At 53.5% G+C, this 23,372-nt stretch overlaps 1 protein-coding gene across 1 annotated transcript; it reads right to left on the bottom strand.

Annotated features, from left to right (window-relative positions):
• Positions 1–5,755: 5,755 nt before the first annotated feature.
• Positions 5,756–11,509, bottom strand: SFRP5 (secreted frizzled related protein 5). The gene is made up of 3 exons (XM_039230199.1): positions 10,987–11,509; positions 8,786–8,863; positions 5,756–7,096 (listed from the first exon to the last, which is right to left on the bottom strand). The coding sequence occupies exons 1-3, from the start codon at positions 11,507–11,509 to the stop codon at positions 6,750–6,752; spliced, it is 948 nt and encodes a 315-aa protein (XP_039086130.1). The 3' UTR covers positions 5,756–6,749.
• Positions 11,510–23,372: the final 11,863 nt, after the last annotated feature.

Below are 23,372 nucleotides of genomic sequence, written 5' to 3' on the forward strand. Positions count from 1 at the left end.
TGGGTTTTTACTGGGTGCCAGTCTGAGTGGTAAGTGCTTTACACACGTTATTCTCTTTATCCTTAGGATGGCCCTATGAGGTAGGCAGTGTTCTCCCCATTTTGTAGGTAAGGATGTTGAGGCCCAGGGAAGTTAGGTAGTGGCAATGGAAGGTTTGACCTGGCACTTTGCAGACCAGAGTTGAGTATGAGCTGGGTCTTCCGGATGGAGGCTTGGGGCCGTGAACAGGGGAGGAGAGACCCTGCCGCAGAGTTGAGGTTAGGTTGCAGCCACATTGTCATGTCCCCCTGCCTGTGCAGCTCAGAGGCCTTGGTCTGGTCCAGAGAGATTCTTCCTAACTCAGGAACTTCCCCTAGTGTGGGAGAGCCCCAGCAGTTTTTACAGAAGACCGTGTTCAGTTTAAAAAGCATCAGAGTGGCTTCGGCAGCCTGGTGGTCCATAGAAACCGTAAAGATGTTGGAGGAGTGGAAAATAGGGCCTTGGAACCAAAGGGGACAGCAGTGATGGTGCAGGCCCAGGGGAGGGACACTGGGGCCGCGCCTACACTCTTGTGGATGGCGTGTGTCATGGGTAGCGGCTCAGCTGGAAGCCTGTTCAGAGATCATCCCGGCCAGCCCCTCTGGGAGCTACAGCATGTCCATTTGAAGATACGTGTTCTCCCAGCATTAGAGGATGGAACCAGAGGGCCGTCCTCGGAGCAGGAGCAGCCTGAGTTAGCCAGGGACAGTCTGCGGGCTGTAAGGAGCAGGCCTGCTGTGGCCGGCCCCACACGTGGCCCTACTCTCCCATCAGCGGCAGCCACACTGGAGTGAGTTGCCACAGGGGCATTGCCTTTAGGCCTTTCTGTGCTGCTTTCCTTTGTACAATGGCCCTGATGGTGACCTCCCCCTTTTAGGGCTGCTGTGAGGGGTCCATGAGCTCATCTACTCAAGGCAGGGAGCATGGTACCTGCACACGATAAATGCTCATAAACACCAGTCTGTTACTCTCATTGTGGCAATGTTAAGAATATAACTCTGTCCTAGATGGCCTGGATGGCTTAGAGCAGTGGTGGGTTGTTTTGCTTTGTTTCGTTTTGTTTTTAAATCAGAGAATAAGATTATTATTCAGGAAAGAATCTGAGGCCAGCATGTAGTTTGAAAAAGCAGAGTCAATATTTTATCTTGGGAAAAGGAAAACCATGCCTAATGTTGATGAAAGAGTCTGTAGCACGAATAGTGTCTGGGACATAGGATACTGGGGCTTGGGAAACATGGGTTTCACCATCTGGGGTCTGGATCTTCACAGAAGGGAAGCCAGGGGACCACCTCCTTGTCCCCTTTCAGTGTGAGTGAGGGCCTCAGTGAGAGCAGGCCAGGGACAGACAACTTCCAAATGTAGGTACCACTGGGAAATGAAGCCATGGAGCGATTTACCGGGATTGGACTGTGTCTTACAGCTGGCTGCGGCCCACAGCTTGGAGAGGACCGAATGTGAGGTGGCCTGGAGGACAGGCTGTCCATCACAGAGTTGGATGCCTGGTTTATTATTACTTTCTATTTATTTATTTTTAATGTTTGTTTATTTTTGAGAGAGCCTGAAAGGGGGAGGAACAGAGAGAGGGAGACAGAGGATCCAAAATGGGCTCCGTGCTGACAGCGGTGAACCCGATGTGGGACTCAAACTCATGAACCATGAGATCCTGACCTGAGTCAAAGTCGGACGCTCAACCAACTGAGCCACCCAGGTACTCCTGGATGCCTGGTTTAAAAGATGTCCCCAGTTTGTTCTCAGGGACCCATTGGGAGGGATGGAACCCATGTTCTACTCCATCTCTGGTGTCCGCTGGGACAGACCTGGGGCAGACCTGGGGCAGGCAGAGCTCCCACAGCCTGGCTCGAGTTGAGGCTCTGTCCTCTTTTTGTGGTTGGGGGGGATGGGGAGCAGTCTCTCGTGAGCCCTGGCAGACTTGAACTGGCCCTGGTTTCTGGAGTCTTCAGAATTTATCATTTGTAGTCATTTATCACCTGGCCCTCAGAGCTGAAGCCAAACAGGTCCATTTTCATGCCCTTACCTCCATGGCACCTTAAAGGCACCCCTTGTGAGAGGCCGTGGTTCTAGCATCTACCTGGCTCTGAGATCATGAGCACACCTACGTTCCTGAGCACTGTGCCAGGCAACATGCCGAACACTACGTCTTAAACCTCACAACAATCCTAGAAGCCAGGCTCCATTATTAACTCAGTTTAACCGAGGAGTAAAATGGAGGCCCGGAGAGTTCAAGTAACCTGTGCAAGGTCATGGAGCTAGGCAGCCATGGAGCCAGAGTGGGAACTGTGCCACAGGTGCTTGTAGACGCCTCATCAGAGGCATTTGGGTGAACATAACAGTCCCGGCTCTCACCCTCCCCCCGGTCTGCCTTGCCCCCACTAGCACCAGGATCTTCTGAGCCACCACTGAGCTAACCAGAGGGGCCTGCCTGTCCCTAGCCCTGGCAAGTGGGCTCAGCCTCCAGGGGAACAGAGGCAGCCTTGTGGTGGGAGTCCACCCCCCACCTCCCCAACTGCCAGCACCACTCCTCCTTGGTTGGGTCTGTTTCAACACACCAGAGCAGCACATTCCATTCTCCAGCACAGCTGGGGGCTGGGGATTCCGGATTCCCCTGGCCACCTGCTTTCTTCAGGGCCCCGGCAGTCTGGGCTGGGACACTGGGTCCCAGCCACACACATTCCAGCAGCAACCACCCCCCATGTTGGCTTTCCCAAGGAGTGAACTTTAGCCAGGATTACAGCCTACTAAACAGTTGTGGGATGTGAGCTTCCTTTGTGGGGCTCAAGAGGCTGGATGCTAATGGGGCTGCGAGGGGAGGAGGGGTCGGGGGTGGACTGCTCTGGAAGTTAGGGGAAAAACTGCATTCTGAGGCAGGCCCCTCTGCTGCTCTCAGGTTCCCTGGAGTGGGATCTGAGCAGGGCTTCCAGAAACCCTCCTGTGAGGCAGGGTGGCAGAGGCATTGCTGTCTGTACCATACCCCCACTCGGCTTCGCCCCCTGTAGGCAGTAGTATAGTGGTTAAGAGCATGGGGTCAAATCCTAGTGCCACCACTATGTGCAAGCTGTGTGTCCTTCAGTAGGTTCATTAACCTCTCTGAACCTCAGCCTCCTCATCGTTAAAATGGGGATGATAATAGTACCTACCTCAAAGGGCTGTTGGCAGGATTAAGTTAGAATACCAAAGTGCCGGGAATAGTGCCTGCCACCCAGCGCGGGCTTGACATTTTTTGATTGCTAGTATCATGTCTTCTCCTCTCTATTGGCTTACATCTCACCTGGGTGTTTAGTTTCTGAAGCAAACTCCCAAGTGTAGGTTCTCTCCTTCTGAAAGTCACAGCTCTGGGATTTAGATCAGATGTTCCCATCTTTTCCCTGCCTTCCTGCCAGTAGTGTTTCTTAGTTAACCAATTAGGAATGTACTGAACACCTGTTATGTGCAGGCACTGTGCTAGCTAGGTCAAGGCCTTTGGTTCATAAAAATATTAATTACCATTTAATGAACATCTTCTAAATGCTAGGCACTAACTGGTTCTAGGAACTTTTCATATATTTCCCTATTTGACACTCAGCCACCCTGTGAAATAGACATACATTTCCTTTGTATAGTTGTGGGCAATGTTCCCAGTGTCATACGGTAACTAAGTCACAGGATTGGAACCCAGAACGGGGCTCTCTTACCTCTCTTCACCTGATCCTGAGTGTTCAGCAGCCCACCCCAAATCCTTCCTGTTCTTTATAGGAACTCTGAGTTTGCACCCAACTGAAACACTTGACTTCTTCCACTCCCTTGCAACTTGGGGTGGCCACATGACTTAGTTCTGGCCAATGAGCTAAATAATGGAAATCTACCAGGTGGGACTTGTTGGGAAATTACTGTTTTCCTGATCAAAAGGGCCAGGGGCAGCTGACACGCTGCTTTTGCTCGCAGCCTGTCCCTGCCACCTGGAATGTGGTTGAGAAGTGGGGAGGACGAGGCCTCGCTTGTAACCACAAGAACCGAAGCCACCCCCTGGCAGGGCAGGAAGACAGAATGAGTCAGGGAAACGGACCTCCCCGCAGCCCGTCTCCAGACCTCTTGTGTAGAGAAGCCCCGCTGTTTCTTGGGGTTTCTGTCAGATGCAGCCGTTCACTGACACACAGCCCAGATGCTCACCGGGCAGCACCAGCTGTCTGTCCCTAGGCCAGCCAGGAGGGAGCATGTTGTGACTGAAGGAAGTGAAGGGTGGGCTCAGGCCTTGCGGGGCCTTTCCTGGTCTTTGAAAGGAGTCTTCTTGGCCAGAGACTGCGGGGAGGGTCTCACAGCAGATGGTGGGAGCAGAGCAGGGCTTGACCCTTGTGTTGGGGGTAGGTGAGGAGTGCCTTACTGGGGCTTCCCAGGATGGGCTAAGGGAGCCTCTCCCCGCCTGCTCCATCTCACTGGCTGCCAGCACCTGACAGAGGTCACTATTGTGCTCCAGCCAGAAGCAGCTTTGAGTCCTGTGTGTTCAGTGGAAAAATAATCCCTGGGCCTGGTTGACCATAGAAGTGTCCGTAAACATTTGGTCGGGGTAGGAGTTTGGAAGACAAGGGGCAGATTCAGGGATCTGGAGGGCCAGGCAGGCTTTGGGTGAGGGTGGGCGGCAGTGGCTTCCTCAGAGCTGAGGGGGAACAAGCAGGCCTCTGCTGCTCCTGACCTGTGGTGAGGCCACCTGACTGCCCAGGGAGGTGATTTACGGGCAGGCTGTCAGACCACCTGTTAGCTCACGCTGGCCCCACAGCAGAATTTGGGCCCTTTGGCCTTTCTCATTTCTCTGTGGCAGCCTGCTTCCCTGAGAGCCCTGGAGGCCGAGGTTCTCCTCACCAGAGGGTGTGGCTCCGTTGTCTTGGAGGAGCAGGAAGCCTGGACTGGACTTGGCAGCTGTATTGTCGCTGGTGAGGAAAGCTGCTCTGGGTGTCCCCAGCCCCCTGCTGTGGGGACCTCTGCCTTGTTGCTGGGCTTTCCTGACAAACCCCCAGGGACTCTTTCTTCACACCACCCTTTCCCTGAGTAGCAGGAGCCTGTTGCCTCCATTTTAAGCCGCCTCCCCTCCTGCCCCGTTCAGCTCAAGGTAGCAGCCCGTATCTGCTCTGAGCTTGAAGAAGAAACCCCTTGGCTTTAGAGCCGCTCCCTTCCTGCGTGCAGAACCCAGATCCTCCAAGTCTAAGGTAACCTCAGCCCCTCACCCTCCTCCTGCCTCAGCTGCTGGCTTATCTAGATCAAGGTTTTCAACACAGGCCGCATACCACCCCAAGGAGCATCTAGAGATTCAGATTTCTGAGCACCCTCCAGAGATTTGGATTTAATTGCAGAGAGTGGGGCCTAGTATTTTGCACAAGTTCTCTAGATGATTTGAAGGTTTATGTGTTGAAATGCAGATTCTGATACAGCAGGCCTGGGATCTACCCCCGCCCCCGGGCTTGTGTTTCTAACCAGCTCCCAGGGGATACTGATCCTCTGGTCCCTGCAGCACAAGTCTACACCATTATCTCTACAATTCAGGACCAGTGCCTGGGTGGGGGGCTGTCAGAGTGCTAAAGGGGTAGGAGTGACATGTTTAGGCCCTGGCTCTTCAGAGTCGTTTCCTGTGCTCCAGCCTTCTGGGATCTGAGGAGCAGGCCTTGTCAGGGAGGCGCTGCAGCACTGTGAGAGCGTTCTGACCATGGGAGAAGGCTGGGGACCTTGGCATCTCCCTCTTCAGGAACCAAAGGAGGGTCATCTCCATCCCTCACCCAGTGATGGGGATGAGAAGGGTGACCTCTGTGCTCTCAAGGGATCCTACAGGGACATGAGCCTTGCTCTTAGGCATTCCAAGTATGCTTGTGTGGACAGGCCGTGGGTTATGACAAGGGCCTCTTTCTAAAAGTCCCTTCTGAGCCTCCCTCTCTCCACCTCTGGGGACCAGCCGACAAAGAAATAACCTAGTCAAAACCAACTGTTGTTTTCTTTGATTTAATTAAAAACTTAAAAAAAAAAAAGCCAAAACAAAACCCTAAAAACCAAACCTTGCCTGCATCTAGCCTAGTACCTACGGGCTTGCTTCGTAGCAATAATTTACTTATCATCAGGGTAAAAGGGAAATGCGGAGGCTGAGGGATGAACCCCCAAAAGCAGCCTATGGGAGGGGGTCTGGGCGGGGCTTCTCCAGTCTAGCTGGAAGGGAAAGGGGAAGGGATGGGGAAGGTGGGGAACTGTGGCTGGAAGGTGCTGCGGCCCTAATGCCCCTCCTTTGGGGGACTACGATGACACGAGGGGGCAGTGGGGGTGAGAATTGGCCCCCAGGTAGCTCAGCCTAATAGTAAGACTTTCCTCCCCAAGGGGAGGCCTCTCCACCAACAGAGGGGAGCTGGACAGTATGGTCTGTTCTGGAAAAGATATCATCAGGCTGCTCAGCGCCCCCCATGCTTCCCTTGCTCTCTCCTCCCTCCACCTACTTTCTGAAACCCAGGGCTTTCAGATGAGAAAGCCCTGCTCCTAAGAGAAGTCCCGAGGGACTCCAGAACCCCTCAGTCAAGGACAGCTGGGTCCCATGGCCATTCCTCAGGCCAGGGCTGGTAACAGCTCTTCAGGGAACCACTCTCTGTCGGGCTGGGTCAGCCTGGGAATAGAGGTAAGGCCAGATGGGCAGGAAGAGTGAGAATGCCCCAGGGGTGGGGACAGAGGGCAAGGCACAGCTGGCTGGGTGGGGCAGGGAGGAGTGTCCTTCAGTGGGGTTCAGCAGCCCCATAGAAGAAAGGGTAGTAGAGGGAGCAGGGATAGGAGAACATGAACTTGACCGCAAACTTCATTTCCTTATTCTTCTTGTCCCAGCGGTAGACGGCCATGAGCAGCAGCTGTCCGTCCACCTTGCGGCCCATGACCAGGAAGCTGCCGGCCAGGCTGTCCAGCTGTGGGCAGGGGCAGTCAGCACCGTTCTTCATGTGCAGCACCAGCCTCTTGGTGTCCTTGCGCTTCAAGGGCCCTGGCTTGAGCAGCTTCTTTTTTTTCTGGGCTCCAATCAGCTTTCGGTCCCCATTCTCGATCTTGATCTCCTTGATGCGCATTTTAACCACTGTGGGGGTGGGTGGGTAGACAGAGGGACCATTTGAGAATGGGCAGGTTTGCTCCGGATGCTGGTGGCCCCACAGCTGGTGCTTGTGCCTGAAGTTCTGAGCCTGGGGCTTGGGAGGGTGGGCTTATATGGGCACATTTTTGAAGCTCATATCATGTGCTGGATTTTCACCGACATTATGTTTCAGCCTTGAGGTATGGGGGGGGGCAGATGAGGTTAACCCCAGAGTCCCTGCCTTTCCATGACACCAAGTGCAGGGTGGAGAGCTCCTAGGGGGGGAGTGGAGTAGGGTGTTGGGCTCCCTAGGAAATACTGCAGGCGGAGCTGCCCAACTGGAAGGGGAGGCTTGTTGGGGGGGGGGGTTCTTGTGACAGAGGGAGGCTGGACTTCATGATCCCTGGGGATGCTTCCAAGTGGGATTTCTGGCTGTGTGTGTGTGTGTGTGTGTGTGTGTGTGTGTGTGTGTATGTGTTTGGAGCAATGGTGGGCTGATAAATATTTCACAGCTGGTGGAGGTGGCCCACCCTGTAGCATGTGCTGGCTTCCATGGGGTAAACCCCCCACCATGACCCACCACATCACAGAGCGCTGGATTGAGAAGCGTGCACACAACCAACTCTTCCTGGTACAAACACACCACTATAATCTGTGTGACTGTAGAATGGGTGCAAGTGTGATGTGTGGTGCTGTGTATTTTATGTATGAGAGTGTTTCTGTGGTGTGTCTAGAGTGTGAATGTAGGGGTGAGGGTGGGGGAGGTGGCTGAAGGCCAGAGTGGTTGGGGTGCCCATCTGGGGCACTCAGGATGGCTGCAGAGAGCTTTATACAGTTGGGATTGGGAGTCTGGAGCTTGGGGGGTCCCTTAGGGTAGTCTCCCCCTTCTTCAGGCATCTGGATCCCCATCTCTGTGAGCAGCCAGGGAGATGCCAGAGAATGACTCCACCCGGGGAAGGAAACTGTTATAAAATCTTTCTATCTGTCTTTCTCCCCCTACCCCCCCTCTTTCCCTCCCTTGGACACACACATACCTTGCAACAGTAGTAATCTCTTTACAAACAGACTAATGACATAAAAGTCTTGCTCAAGTAAGGATTTCATTGCTATCTCTTTTTTACAGACAGGGAGTCTAAGACACAAAACAGGAATCAACTTGGCAAAGGCCACACGCTGGGTCGTGTGGGCCTGACTAGACTTGGCTCATTGTCCCAGGAGTGGAGAGGCCCCAGGATGAAGCCGTGGGACCAGTGACTGCAGCTCGCCTGGCCAACGGTGCATCGGGTACCAGGCCGAGGTGCCCGGGGATGAGGGTGCTGTCCCTCCATCCTGGGGCCCATCTCTCCCCCGGTTGCCGCCATTCATCTCCGGGCTTAGCCTGCTTCTCCTAAAGAGAACCCAGCCCTGGAGGCCCCTCTGTGGGCAGGTGCCAGGGGAGGACTAGAGGAGCCCTGGCCAGAGATGGTTTCTGGGCCCATGAACCATGGCCTTGAGGGGCTTCTGAAGCCCCTGAGATAACTTGCAAAAAGAGCTGCATTTCTCTGGGGAGAGGGTTCATGGCCCTTATCAGATTCTAAGAGGAATCCATGATGCAGAAACTGTTAGTATTCAGTGTGATGGTTGTGGACATGTGTGCATGTGCGTGTGTGTCAAGGAAAGGAACTGGGGTGGTGGCCACGTGGGGTCCACACTCACCGAAGTCGCTGGAACACATCTGCTCCATGAGGCCATCGGCACTGTGCTCCATTTCACACTGGGCACAGATCTTGGTCACTGTGAAGAGAGAAGCAGAAGTGGACGCGAGGGAGGCTCACGAGGGGATCAGAGTTCAATAAACCGCTTTGAGTACAGGCTTATGAGGAGCCCACAGAGGAGCCACCTCCCCCGCCAAGCCTGTGCTCTGTCATCAGGAACTGGGATGACGGTAATGGTAATGATGCTCACGGAGTGGTTGTGAGGTTCAAAAGAGAGGAGGCTGCACGGGGACAAAACTGTCCCAGTGGGCACGACAGCTCCAGGGCGCTGGCAACCACAGCCGTGACGTGCTTCTTCTAAACGTCGTTTCATTTAATCCTCAAACTGTGAAGTAGGTATTCTTACTATTCAAGAAAAGAAAACTGAGGCCCAGAGTGGCCAGCACCTAGGTCTGCAGAACTATTGAGAACTGAGCGTAAGACTCAGGATTTGTGACTCCCAGGCTAGTGCTGTGGTGGGGGTGATCTGCAGGAGCTTTCTAGGAATGCAGGGTCAAGGGACAAGGGACACTGCCAGGGCGGGGACTGTGGTAAACTGAGGGGCACCACCCTCTAAGGTGGGCAGCTTAGCATTGCCAGAACTTCTGATCTTCCCAGGGAAGCCACAACTCTTAATTTTTATATGAAATACTCTCAATTTGGTTGTTGGCCACCCACACACTTGAGGCTGCGTCTCGTTCTCAGGCCACCACACAGCACCTGACCTCTGTCCCATGTCTTTGCCTCCTCCAGGTGGGTGCCCCACCACAGGGGAAGGCTGGCTACAGAGAGGGCAGGACTGGGAGGGCAGGGCCAGGTGGGGTTCCGAGCCCGGGATTTCCCTGCCTTACAGGCTGTTAATGTTGGGGTTCCAAGAAAACCAGAAAAAGGAGCTGCGCCAGGATCCCTGCTCGGGACTGCGCTGTGTCTGCATGAGCTGGCTCTCTCCCTGCTTCCTGGTCCCATTTCCAACCCCACGACAGGGTATTTCCCTTGTCTGCACACTCCCCAGTCACAGGACCCCTACCTGACTCTCAGGAGGGGATGGGATAAGGCAAGTCCTGAGCGGGTGGGTAGGGGGTGGTGGGGTCCGACAGGAAAAGGGGAGAGCAGTGCTGCCTCTCAGGGAGTTCCAGCATCAGGGGCTCCCTAGACTCCTAAACTAACTGCCCAGACACAGCTCCTCTGCTCACACCGCTGTTTATTCCCTGGGTCTGGTGCCCGGCCCAGGCTTACTCTGCTTGGGAGGAGTTTGGCATTTAGGGTGGGCTGTGGGGGTGCACAGTGAAGGGAGGCTGAGACCAGGGACGGATTAAGGGTAATGGGACTGGGGGTGGTTGGGAGGTGGCACTCAGGATCTCACTGGCTTCTGGAACCCGCGCTGGCTTCCTATGTTACCTATGAGAAAACCGAAGCTCTAAGTTAAGCAGCTCTCCCAAGGGCTCCATGTCAGTGGCAGACCCTGGCAATCTCTTTCTTCCTGCATTGAGCTTTACCCAAAGGTCTCCCAACCTGGGGGATTGGGGGGGAGAGGGGGAGAATTTAGGGCTCAGGTGCAGAAAATGGGGTGTGTGTGTGGGATGGGGGATGGAAACCATAGCCCAGGAGTGTGCTTACCCCAGTCTTCCGCTAAACCCCTTCCCTCAGCCCTTCTCCCCTACCGAGGTCCCAACACGGGATGGAGGTGATGCTTGTTTTGGTGCCCTGGGGTCCAGAGCTGTGAAGGAGGTGAACGGGCTTGGGCATTGCTTAGCGACCCTGGGCATTCCTGGGCTAAGAGAGGCCACAGGGCGTTTATGGGGACGCCCCAGGATGGGGGGACAGCACTGGGGCTACCCAGGGACTCCAGAGGTTTAGGAAGGTGGGCGCTTCCAGGGACGCCAGGGGCGTCTTCAGGAACGGACCTGGGATGGGGAAAGCCCGCGAGCTTGTCCAGAGCCTGGGGAAGGCACTGCTTTGGCGGTCTGTGGGAGGTGGGAAGGCTGGAAGGCTGTGGGGGACAGTTCCCGGGGTACGCGGGGCTGAGCGAAGGCGGTGTGTGTGTGTGTGTGTGTGTGTGTGAGGGGGAGAGGGGGTGGCACCTCCGGGGAGGCTAAGAGCCCAGCTCGCTGTGCCCGGGGCTGTCTGAGCGCGCGGGGGCGAGGGCGGCGGCGGCGGCGCTACCTGGAGGCGCGGTGGCAGGCAGGTGTCCGAACTGCACAGCGATGCAGAGGTCGTTGTCCAAGGGGAACTTGTGGCAGTGCAGCATCTCGGGCCAGGGGAAGCCGTAGGCCTCCATGAGCGGCGCGCAACCGGCGCGCACGGCCTCGCACAGCGAGCGGCACGGGTAGATGGGCCGGTCGAGGCAGACGGGCGCGAAGAGCGAGCACAGGAAGACCTGCGTGTCCGAGTGGCAGCGCTTGGCCAGCAGCGGCAGCCAGCTGCTCGCCTGCTGCTTCACCTCGGCCAGGCTCTCGTGCTCCAGCAGGTTGGGCAGCCGCATGCGCTTGTAGCCCACGGTGTGGCAGAGCGGCAGGTCGGCGGGGATGTCGAGGCACTGCGGCGGCTTGGAGTACGAGCGCCCGTGCAGCGGCTCGGCCGGCCAGCCGTAGTAGTCGTACTCCTCGCCGCGCGCCGGCGCCCCGTGAAGCGCCCCCAGCAGCAGCGCCAGCGCGGCCGCCCGCGCGCCCCCCGCCGCCGCCCGCATGGCTGCGCAGGCCCCGGCCTCTCGCTGCGCGGCGCCCCGCCGCTCCCCTGCAGCCGCCGAGTGCTGGCCCGAGTGCTCGGCTCCCGGGCGCAACGAGTGATCCTGGCGCCTCCCACCTCGGGGCTCCGGCCCCGGCCTCGCCGCGCGCCCCAGCCAATCTGCGGCCGCCCGGCCCCCGGCCCAGGCGGGGAGGCGAGGTGGGGCCCCCGCGGCCCCTCCCGCCGGCTCCCGCGCGTCCCGCCCCGCGCCCGCTCGCGCGCCCCTCTCTCGCGCACCGGCTCCCGGCCTCCGCGCCGCTCCCGGGGCGCCCTCGCCTCCCTCACCTCCCTGGGCATTTCCTCGCAGACCGAGTTCTCCATCCTTCCTCCTTATCTCCCTCCGCCACAGCCTCTCCTGTTCCTTTTCTCACTCACTTCACTCGCTTATCTGTCCGTCTCGGCCTTTCCCCCCTCCGCTCTGTTTTCTCTTCCCTGACACCTCGGTTCTCCCTTCTCCTGGCAGGCGGCTCCTGGCTGCCCACACCCTCCTGCTCCCGGGAGGGCGGTTCACCCGTCCGACCTCGAGCATTTGTTTGAACTCCTCCCGGTGCCCGGCGCTGTGCTGGCTGCTGGGGAACCCGAGATGGATCCGACCCAGGACCTCCCACCTCCAGGGACCCCGTAGCCTAGTGGGGGCGCAGGTAATCATAACTGCCATTCAGGGAGCTCCAAGTGCCATAGACGCGGCGCAGCACTTCACAGCCTTATCACCTACTGTTTCTATTGAGAGCTAATGCTTACTGGATCCTTTACAGGGTCTGTTCTGAGCACATCGCATAAGTTACTCCGTTTAATTCTCACAGCAGTGCTATAATAAGACGAGTGGGGACTGTTATTACCCCCACGTTACAGATAAAGATATCCAGGCAAAGAGAAGTTAAGTAAGGGTAGGGGCCAGGACTTGAACCCTGGTGGTCTGGTTCCAGAGTCAGAGCCAGGGCACAACCAGGAGGTCTGGATTCAGAGTCTGCAGGCTTACTGGCTCTGGGGCGCTTAAGATCAAGTAACTGGCCCCTAGTCACATAGCTAATAGGTGAAGGAGCCAGAATTTGGACCTAGGTTTGGGCCCCAAAGAGGCCAGGGCTTAAGTACTCTACCTGAAGGTAAATTCCAAGCCAGGGCAGGAAAGGCTGTGGGAGGAGGAAGGAATTGAGGACATCCAAGGAGGCAACAGAGAGGAGGCTTTCAGGAACCCCACGTTTGTGCCTGGGCTTCATTGGCTTTCCTGTGGGAGGAGCTTTGGAGGGAGGCTGGAGGGTGGGGGAGCTGCTTCTGGAGAGCCTGACCTGAGACCCGACCTCCCCAGCCTTTGGCCGGGAGGTCCTCTGGGAGTGTGTCTCATAGCAGGGCGTGGGGAAGCCTGGGGCTTGGACCTGCACTTGCCCCTTCCACTCTTGAAGCCCTTATACCTCCTACCCCCATCCTCCCAAATGTTTCCAAGGCTCCTGTCTTCCCATGGATCTGTCCTTTCAGTGGTAGTGGAGAGAGGTTAGGGGCCACTCTTCCTAATGTTCAGCCGACACACATGAAGGACCTACTATGTGCAAAGCTTGAGGTGTGGTGTACACACAGCAGATAGGGATCCAGAAGTGCAGAGGACATAGGCTCTGCTTCTTCATAGTTGTGAGAAAGAGACAAAAGGCAGGGCAGAGGAAACAGAAGGACCTTCAGCAGATAGAGCCCGGGGTGAGAAATGATGGCTTTGGATGTCCAGGATGACCTAGTTGGGTTCAGGTGCAACAGGCTGAGGACCTGTGCTCCCCTTTCTTCCTCTCCCAACCCCCAGCATGAAGGGGTTCTGTGGGTGACCAGCCAGAAGGCAAAGGACCGCTCCCTGCAGGCCCAGGCAGCGGAGTGTAGTAATGGCACAAGAACCTGGACTTTGCAGACAAAATGAGCCAGGCTGAAGTCCAAGTGCACTTTTGCTGAGTAACCTTGGGTAACTACGTAGCCATTCTGATCATCCATTTTCTTGTTTGTAAATAGAACGTTCGTTCCCAATAGTTATCGTGAGGGACAAACAAAATGATACATGGAAAGAAAGCCCCCTGCATAATGCCGGCATATCATAGGCACTAGGAATGGTAGATCTCTAAGAAACGCATGACTTCGGGGTACGAATGTGATGTGTGTTCTGAAAGCTCCCTTGGATACCTTGGCCTTAGCTCTGGTTTGGGACACTGAGCAGCAATGCTGTTCCTGTGCTCCAGTTCATTCTCATCCCTGATTCAGGCTTGGCTGGCTTTCTGCACTCCGGGGGGTGTGGTCCCACGCACTGGCAGGGAGTGTTGGCACCCGCAGGTGATCATGCAAGGTGCAGGCTCCCTGAGCAGCTGGTCGCCTATGCTGTTCCTGGCGTCCCAGTGCCTGGCCTGGACAGCGGAGGCACTGTTCCTGTTACTGGCTACGTAAGAAGGCCTAGGAGCAGGTGCGTCTGTACCTGGCAGCTCAAGAGCTCCTAAGGCCGTGGGGTCGTGGGGAGCCTCCTTGAAGGGGAGGATGGGCAATCCTTACCTGACAACTCTGCCTTGGGAGGCCCCTCACTTGTGAGATTAAGGAGGGAAGGGCTTCGCAGGAACGAAGCCTAGGTGGAGGCTATGCCATGGGACCATCATTCAGGAAGATGTCCCTCTGCGGCCAGGTCAGCGGGTCACCCTGGCTCTGTGGCCTGGGCAGGGAGGAGGCTGCACTCTGATGTGGTGTCTTTCTCTGATCTGCCATGGCCCAGGCAGCTGTGGGGCACACTCGGTGTGCTGGGCATCTGTCCATCTTGGAGCTTCTGCAGTCTGTCCAGGTGCGCATTTCCCTGAGGTGACTGAAGGGACCACTCGTTAAAAAAAAAAAAAAAAGTGTATTTGTGGTTTGTTGTGAGCAAAGGTCTACCTAGATACCTATTAGATCAAACTCGTTAGTTATGTTATCAAATCTTATGTATTTTTCCTTTTTTATTGCCTGTTTCAGTGATTCTCCAAGTGTGGTCAGGGTTCTCCTGAGGGTCCCCAAGTCCCTTTCAGGGAGTCTACGACTGTTAGAATTGAATGCAATTCAAAGATTCACTCTAAACAAGGTAGAAAATGGGTCTTAAGGTAACAGGGTAAGAAAAGTTTATTGATATGGATTCAGATTCTACATTACAGCCAACACTTATGGAACTGTCACATACTGTGTTTTAGTATCAAAGAGTATCTATAATATCTGAAAAGGCTGTTGAAATATTCTATTTTGCATCTACATTTCTGTGTGAGGCCAAATTTTCTTCACATACTTCAAGCAAAACAACACATAACAACCGATTGAATGTAGAAGGAGGTATAAGAATCTAAATCTATTAAACCAGACATGAAAGAGATTTGCAAAAATTAAGACAATGCCACTCCTTTCACTATTTTTTTGTTTTGTGAAATATATTTTTCACAGAATTTGTTATTTATGTTAACATATAATGGGTTTATTTTTGCTATTTTATTTTATTTTTTAAATGTTTTATTTATTTCTAGGAGAGAGAGAGAGAGACAGCGTGAGCAGGGGAGGGTCAGAGAGAGAGGGAGTCACAGACTCTGAAACAAGCTCCAGGCTCTGAGCTGGCAGTCAGCACAGAGCCTGACACAGGGCTCGAACCCACAAACTGTGAGATCATGACCTAAGCGAAAGTCGGACGCTCAACCAACTAAGCCACCCAGGTGCCCCTATTTTTGCTATTTTAAATGAGATAATAAAATTTCCCTCAATTTTAATTTTAAACATGTAAGTATTGGTAGGTATAAAAGCATATAAACAGAAGATCTTTAATCTAAAAACCTCAATCACTTTTAAGAGTAGAAAGGGTTCCTAAGAGCAAAAAGTTTAAGAACTGCTGGTTTACATATTCTCTTCCTTCCTTCCTTCCTTCCTCCCTCCCTCCCTCCTTTCCTTCCTTCCTTCCTTCCTTCCTTCCTTCCTTCCTTCCTTCCTTCCTTCCTTCCTTCCTTCCTTCCTTCCTTCTTTCCTTCCTTCTTTCCTCTCTTTTCTCTCTCTCTCCCCCCCTCTCTTTTGTAATCCCTACACCCAGGGTGGGGCTGGAACTCACAACCCTGAGCTCAAGAGTTGCATACTCTACTGACTGAGCCAGCCAGGCACCCCTATTCTATTTATACATTTCTGATAGAAATGTATAAAATCTACTTTGATTGTGGGTTTCCTATTTTTTTCCTTTTTTGGGGGGGAATCAATTTTGCTTTATATACTTTGAAGCTATGTTGTTAGGAACATAAAGTTTCATGACTATTATTTGATCCGGTTGGACTAAAATTTCCATCTGTATGAAACAGCCTTCTTCATTCCTTTTAATGCTTTGGTCTTGGGAATAGTAATTCCATGAACCAACATGTAACTAGAGCCTGCTGTGGGCTCGGCATATACATGAAATAGTCTCAGTCCTTGTGCATGTGGAGAACGTGGACACACAAAGGCAATGTAGTGTGGCAGGAAGGGTCTGGGTTTTGAGTCAGACTGACTGGTGGTGAATCTTGAGCACTTGCTAGCTGTGTGTTCTTGGACATACGTTTCTTGATCTTTGAACCTTAATTTCTTCATGTATAGAATGAGGTGAAGAACATTTATTTACTGGGTGTTAGTGAAGACTTACTGAGGTAAGGGAGGAGAGGAGCAGCCAGCAGAGTGTCTGGCATACGGTAGCTCTGTGATCAGTACTGTAATGGAGCCATGAGCGAGAGATCTGCCCCTCTCATGTCTCTTACAAGGCCCCCAGCGAGAGGCAGTGCGTGGCAATGCGGAGTGCACCAAGCTTGGATTCAGAAGATTCAGTTGTGTGTTTTCAACTCAATAGGAAGTCCTCTCCCCATGCACACCCTGAGTCTCAGTCTCCTCATCTGGGAAATGGGGAGGATCACCTCTGCCTTACATTCTCCATGGGGCTATCTTGATGATCAAATGAGATAATGAAGAGGAAGAGAGTTGAGATGATGATGGAGGTGAGGCTGACTTTGTCTTTGGCCCAAGGTGGGACCTCTTCTGTCCCAGCCTGTGAGGAGGTCCTGCTGGCACAGGCTTGCCAGCCTCCCGGGAGGGCAGAGATGCCCAAAGCGATGAGACAGAGCTAGCAGGGGCCCACTGGTGTTGTCCCTCAGCCTCTCCTCTCCTCCCATTGCCCAGAACAGGAAACTAGAACTTGGCCTTCCTGGCTCCCAGCCCAGTGCTCTTCCCACCACACCTATAACACTGTTTTACTTTCCATCATTTAGCTTTGTTGACTGCAAAGTCAACATCTATCCCAGAAATCCTCAGTTCTGCCTATGCTCTGGGAAGCAGCTCAGAAAGGCCTGAACAGGATCTCTGGGTGCCTTCCGGCAGTGGGGGCTGCTTGTAGAGGGGCTGGAGGGCTCGCTGTCATTGAATCAAGTGGCCAGGGAGGCAACTCGCAGTCCTTCCTTCTATGACCCTGGACGCTGGCAGGAACACTAGTTGTCCTGAATCTCAGGGGAACAAAAGCAGAGGCCAAGCTTGTCTTGGACCTGGGGCATGTCTAGCACTAAGAATGCCCGAAGTGCAAAAGGAAGCATGCAGGTGGGCTTTGCTGATATTCTCAGGACAGGGCTGGGGATGGAGAGAAGGCTACTTAATGCTCTTCTTTTCTCCCTGGGTCCCCAACACACCTGGGACCCCCAGGGTCTGGCTAGAGAGGCAGCCCAATGTTTTGGTTAGGACCATGAACTCTGAAATGAGACTAGATTCTAATTTCAGCAATGCTGCTTGACCTTGGGCAGGTTATTTAACCTCTCTGGGCTTCGGCTTTTCATCCATAAAATAAGGATAAAAACAATAATTTTGTTTTTGGAGTATATAGAGGATTAGAACTCATTTAACAATTGCTTACAGCAGTGCAGGCCAGAAGAGCTGTCTATATAGCTGCTAGTTAATACTATTGAACATCGACATGACAGTGGTCTTCAGAGGCTGTCACCAAATTATGTGGCTCTTTGTTCCTCAGTTTCTCTTAAATCCACCTGTGCTCTCCCTCCTCCTGACTTGTCTTTCCTCACTGCTCCGGCTGCCCTCTGGTCTCATTGTTTTCCTGTTTTCCATGCTGCAGGAGGGAACTGGTCACTTTACACTGCTAATCTCCTGGCCTCTCCCTAAAGCTCAGGATCCTTCGTCGCTCTGATTGCTTTTAACATAAACTTCTTCCCAAGACTCCTGGTGGAAGGATGTGGCAGAAGAAGGGAGTCCTGGGAGCCAGCCAGGCTCAGGCTGGAGCCAGTTTCTGTTAAGCCATTTTGGTCTCTGTTGGAATTCTTGGGCAGCCCAGGGAAGATCAGGAGGGCTATAGGGTGACTGTGGACCCAGTGGAGTAAATTGAGAAGTATTTCATGCTTGCTGAGGGACTGGGGGTGATGGACAAGCTACTTATGCTCATGTTGACTTCCCTCTCTCCCTCTTTCCCTGTCCTTTCTTGAACCCCGTTTAGGGCATCCTGGGTGCTTGGTATTATGCTCTGTGCTTTCCCATACATTATCTCATTTAATTATGCACTGCGAGGTAGTTATTATTACACCCATTTAATATGAGAAAACTGAGACCCAGAGAGGTTCAGTAACTTGTCTCCAATCACACAGGCAAGAAACCAGAACTTGAAGCCAGGACTTCCCTCTGTGGCTGCATGTGGCTGGGGGGAGTTCCATCTTGTTGAGTACCGACCCCAACTGTCTTGCAGAGGAGGGGAGCCCTAGGGCCAGAGCAGAGACTTCCATGGGACTCAAGTAACTGAGGCTGCCAGTAAGTTTGACCTTGCTGGGCCAGGCCACTGCCCTTGGGGAGCTCAAGATCTAGAGGGGCAGCCGGGCAATGAACAAATACACGAACAGCGTACGGTCACAACTACCGTGACTTCCTGGTTGAGATGCAGAGAGGTACTCCAAAGCCTCTGCTTTGTGGAAAGGAGAATGAAGACTGGACACAGACTCAAAGGCATCGATTATTAGGCTTTTGCCTCTACCATTTATGGACCATGGGAATCAGGTGAGACACAACTCCTTGTGCTTTAGTTTCCCCCTCTGCAAACAAGGACTTTCTACTGCAGATACGTGGTAAGATTAAATGAGAAATACCTGCAGAAGCTTAAGACTGCGCCAGGGTGTAAGTGGTCAGAGTCTGTGCAATCACAGGAGGCAGGCTGTGCACGGCCCCCACTCTCTTGGCTCCAGCTGTGGCTATAGGGGCCCTCAGCACCCCAGGTTTAGAAGATGTTTCAGTTGAAAGCTGTTCGCTATTCCGGTGGTTCCTGACCATCAGGGTCTGTGAAGGCACTGCTAAAGGTTCCTAAACTGTTCTCCATGTTTCCCCAAATCAACACTGAACGGTTCATTTGCCCGTAAATAAAACAACAGATTGCTTTGCTTTGGGCTGGAATTACACGCTCTCAGGATGGAACTCCTTCTCTGGTGCTGAACAGTAGATTGGCAGTCCAGGCATCTTTGATTAATTTAAAAAACAGAGACTGGGTGAGGGATGTGAGTGGCTTAACAAGGGGAACTGTAGGTCAGAGAGGCCCCAGGGGCCTTTGTGCTCAGGGTGTAGGGGGAGGAAGTCAGGAAGCCCCCAGGAGGTGCTGGAGGGCAGGGCTGCAGAGGCGAAACCTAGGGCAGGAGTGGTAGGGGTGGGGGTCCGCTGTTGGGGGAACCCTGGGCAAACAATGGGCTCATTAAGGAGAGGGTGTCAGTGGGGAGGAGCCCAAAAAGGCCAGTGAATCTCCAATCTCCTACCCTAGCCAATGGAGCAATTGTCCTCTGTTGGGAGGGAGCTGGGGCCTAGGCCTGGGAACTGCTGGGCACTTGCCCTGAGGGACCCTGAGGTGGTCCCAGCCTCTCTGCCCGGATTCAGAAGGGCTCCTCTGTGCTCAGTGCTTAGTTGTCAGGCTACCTGGGCCTGTTCTTCCAGCTGGTGGTTCAGGGTGTGGGTGCTTGCACAAGGCTCTCTGAAAAAAGGCCCCTACTTCCCTCCTGCCTACTTCTGGGAAACTGAGGCCCTGACTAGGTTGGTCTGAGGCTCAGCCCACATTTTGTGGCTGTCCTGTCTTCCATGTACCTGCTGTGCTGTGGCCTTGGGCTGGTTGCTTGACTTCTCAGGTCTCAATGGTTTCAACCTATAAAGCTAAGGAGCATTAGGCTCAAAGTACTTCTCAGCTGCATGGTGAACTCGGCCCTCCCTGCCTGGATTTGGCCATCATGGAGACCCGGGCTGATACCATCATTTAAATGGGCAGGGGCCAGGGATGCCGAATTCCTGCAGTGTCCAGCCCAGCCCTTCATGACCAAGAGTTGTCCTGCCCCAGAGGCCGATAGAGACCCTGTTGAGAAGTGATCATAAATCACTGCTTTTCATCATTGGTGTTTTTAAAGTAAGGCAACTCTGTTTTCAGACGATGTGGCTTGTGGGAACTCAGCAGATAAACCCAGTGAAGGGAAATGTGGTTAGGGCTGGGGCGGGGCCTGGAGCCTCCCCACGGAGCATTCCCAGACCCCACAGCGCCCCCTGTCCAGTGTGAACTCTCTCCAGGGCCTCGTGCTGCCAGCTGGGCCTGATTTGGCTGGTCTGGGTGTTGTGATTGATTGGTGGGCATCTATTCTCATCCGTTGGACATCTGCTAAGATCGGGCAGTGTCTGCACTGTGCCCATCTGAGGTTACGCCTCACCTCTGCATATGTACCATGGGCTGTCTGGTTTTGTTTAATTGATAGAGGTATGACGGACAGGTAGATGAGGTTTGGGGTTAACTTTCTATGGTTGTGAATTGTCCTTGGCTTCCTTGGTCTATCTGGACTAAGCTGGCTGATTTGGGCCATCGCAGGGCACACCCCACGGCCAGGAGAGGAGAGAGGTTCCCAAATTTGCAGTGTGAAGAAGCAATCACCTTGGAAGCCGGTTAAAATACACGTTCAGATTGCTTCTGAGTCACCTACAGATTTCAGTTCAACACATGTCACTCCAGGTGGTCCTTTTTTTTTTTTGATTTATTTTTATTTATTTTGAGAGAGAGATAGAGAGCAAGTGGGGAGGGGCAGAGAGAGAGGGAGACAGAATCCCAGGCAGGCTTCCCGCTGTCAACACAGAGCCTGATGCAGGGCTCAAACCCACAAACCTCAAGATCATGACCTGAGCCGAAGTCAAGGGTTGGACGCTTAACCAATTGGGCCACCCCCTGTGGTTCTATGGCAGTGGCCTGGGGACCAGGATGAGAAACACTGGCCTCAGAGAGGACGCTCAGAGGGCACCATGCCTGCTCCCCTCTTCCATCCCTCCCTCTGCTTGTTGCAGCCACACTAAGGCTCATGGGCCCCCTTGAGGCTGAAATGTAAAAACTCTCCCTTCTGGAAGCTTCACACCACCTGCCTCCTCTGCCTGGGGATGGACTTGGTTGGGGTCCTGTCCACCTTACCTTCTTCAGCATCCAGCTCAGGGTTCTGACGCTCTGATTAATAGCGGCATCAGCAGACAGTTCCACATCCAGCGCTATGCTAAGTGCTTTATCATCTCATTTAAACCTCTCAACGATGCCAAGAGGCAGATGTTCTTATCACCGCTGTTTACAGATGAGAAATCAAAGGTGACTGAGGAACTTCCCTGAAGTCACACAGCTGGGAATCTTCCAGTTGGATGGGACTCCACCACACACATTCCAGTGCAGAATGGGCAGCCTGTCCCTCCGTCTGGGATTTCATAATCACCCTTCAGTGAGTCTGGCATGGTGCTGTTATGAATATTATTATCAGCAATGACTTGGCCTCAAGACTGTCCAGAGGTTTGTGCTTAAGGGGAGATCCTCATGAGAACAGTAGTAGAGGACAGCTGGGGTCCTGGTGGGGATAATTCATCTTTAATGGGTGTCTGGGAGTCACATCTCTTATCTTGCTTCTTCCTTACAGCAACTGAGGGAGACATGCGTAATGAGTCCCCATTTCACCAATGAGTAAACTGAGACCCAGAGAGGTTAGGTAACTTCGTGAAGGTCACGGAGGCAGTAAAGGGACGGAGCTGGAATTGTATAAAGCCCTGACTCTCCTTACATTCCTGGCCTTCTGCTGCCCCAGGAGTCCGGACTGTGCCACAGTCAGGAAAACTTTCAGGCCTGTTTAGCCTGAGATGTGCCCCTCCCCAGCCCACCCGGGGGGATGCTGAAGACAGCTCAGTGTCCGCGCGCGAGAGAGGTCTGTGCCCTCTTGACCGAATTCTGTGGCCAGGCAACTTGGGGTCAGGGAAAGGTGCATTCTTTCCCTCCACTCACATTACCCAGCCTCTGGCTTCCTGGAATTTTTGTTAAAATTCCAAATCACTTGGCAATAAGTCAGTCCTCTTCCCCACAGTTTTTGCAAACAGGAACCAAACACCCTTCATCTTCCAGACTGCACACTTTCACACCCTTTCTCATTTGAAACTGGTGCCAGGGTCCCTTCAGGAGAAAGCAGATCGAGAGGAAACTGAGGCCGCTGTGTGAGCAGGATGGCCGGACGGCCAGACACGTGAGTTGTTGCTTCCTGGGCTCAGCTCTGAGGGAGGCAGAAAACATTCCAGACCCGAAGCCCGAAGACCCCAGAGCAAGTGCCTGACCTGCCACTTCCTATGTAACATGGGATCGCACATCCCCTCTCTGGGTTTCCTCATCTCTTAGAGGAAAATAACAATGCCATCCTGGTGAGAGGATCGGAGAAGGTACGTGAAGAGGTCTTATCACCTGGATTTGATTCCCTGAAGGTCAAGTTTGTTTAAAAAACCAGCAGTGACGGAAGTGTTCTGGATCTGTGCTCTCCAGTTTGGTAGCCACTAGCCACGTGTGGCCACTGGGCACTTGAAATGTGGCTATTGCTACTGAGGAACCGAGTGTTTAATTTAATTTAACATTTTTGGTGCAACGAAATTCACGTAGCATGAAATCAGCCATTTCATTCACGTGAACAATTCAGCTGCACATACAGTACATTGACAGCATTCTGCAGCCACTGTGCTGGTTCTAAAGCATTTTCTTCTCTCCAAAAGGAGACACTGTGCACGTGAGGCAGTTTCTCCCCGATCCCCTCCGCAGCCCCTGGAAACCACCAAGCTACTCTCTGGCTTCTCTGTCTCCGTGGATTTGCTTCCTCTGGACATGTCACATAAATGCAATCATGCATCGTGTGTCCTTTTGTTCAGGCTTATGTCATGTATCAGTGCTGCGGTCCTTATTATGGCTGGAGAATATTAATTTTAGTTAATCTAAATTTAAATAGCCACATGTGGCTGGTGGCTACTGCCCTGGACAACCAGGAGACCTCTCGAATCCTTCTGGGCAAGTGGGGAGACAGAACCTCCAAATGTCTGCTGGTACCTGAAGGGACCCCAGGGGAGCAGAGGGGCTGGGAGGTTGCACAAGCTGGGGTGGGTGCTCCAGGCTCCCCAGAGGAGCTCAAAGCTGTGGCCGCTGACCGACGTGCTCCGTTAACTCGTTCCATCCTTGCAGCGCCCTTGATGGAGCTCTGTCTTTCTATCATACCCATCTCACAGAGAAGAAGACAGAGGCTCAGAGTGATTAAGTCACTTGCCCAGGGTCACACAGCTGCTAAGTGGGAAGAGATGGGTCTATGAACCCAGGTCTTGTCCCTTTCTGGGCAGATGGTCCTCACCACGAGACTGTCCAGCCTTTTTACCCTGATCCTAGGAGCTGCCCAGATGAAGGCAGATCCAGGGCCCTAGCTGCACCCGCACAGCTTGAGGCAGGGCTTTCCAGCACCATCCCATGTCAGCCTTTCTGAGCTAAGAACTGCCTCTTTGAGAGTCAGGAAGGAGTGGCTGATGGGACA

This window comes from Hyaena hyaena, unplaced genomic scaffold, assembly GCF_003009895.1.
Source record: "Hyaena hyaena isolate Hyena2069 unplaced genomic scaffold, ASM300989v1 scaffold_44, whole genome shotgun sequence".
NCBI classification, from domain to species: domain Eukaryota; kingdom Metazoa; phylum Chordata; class Mammalia; order Carnivora; family Hyaenidae; genus Hyaena; species Hyaena hyaena.

Excerpts from the sequence above, each read along its gene's own strand:
- SFRP5 (XM_039230199.1), bottom strand. The coding sequence starts at position 11,509 with ATGCGGGCGGCGGCGGGGGGCGCGCGGGCGGCCGCGCTGGCGCTGCTG. Across the intron at positions 8,864-10,986 it reads GCCTGCCACCGCGCCTCCAG|TGACCAAGATCTGTGCCCAG; the intron begins GTAGCGCCGCCG and ends CTCTCTTCACAG. Across the intron at positions 7,097-8,785 it reads GATGTGTTCCAGCGACTTCG|TGGTTAAAATGCGCATCAAG; the intron begins GTGAGTGTGGAC and ends CCACCCCCACAG.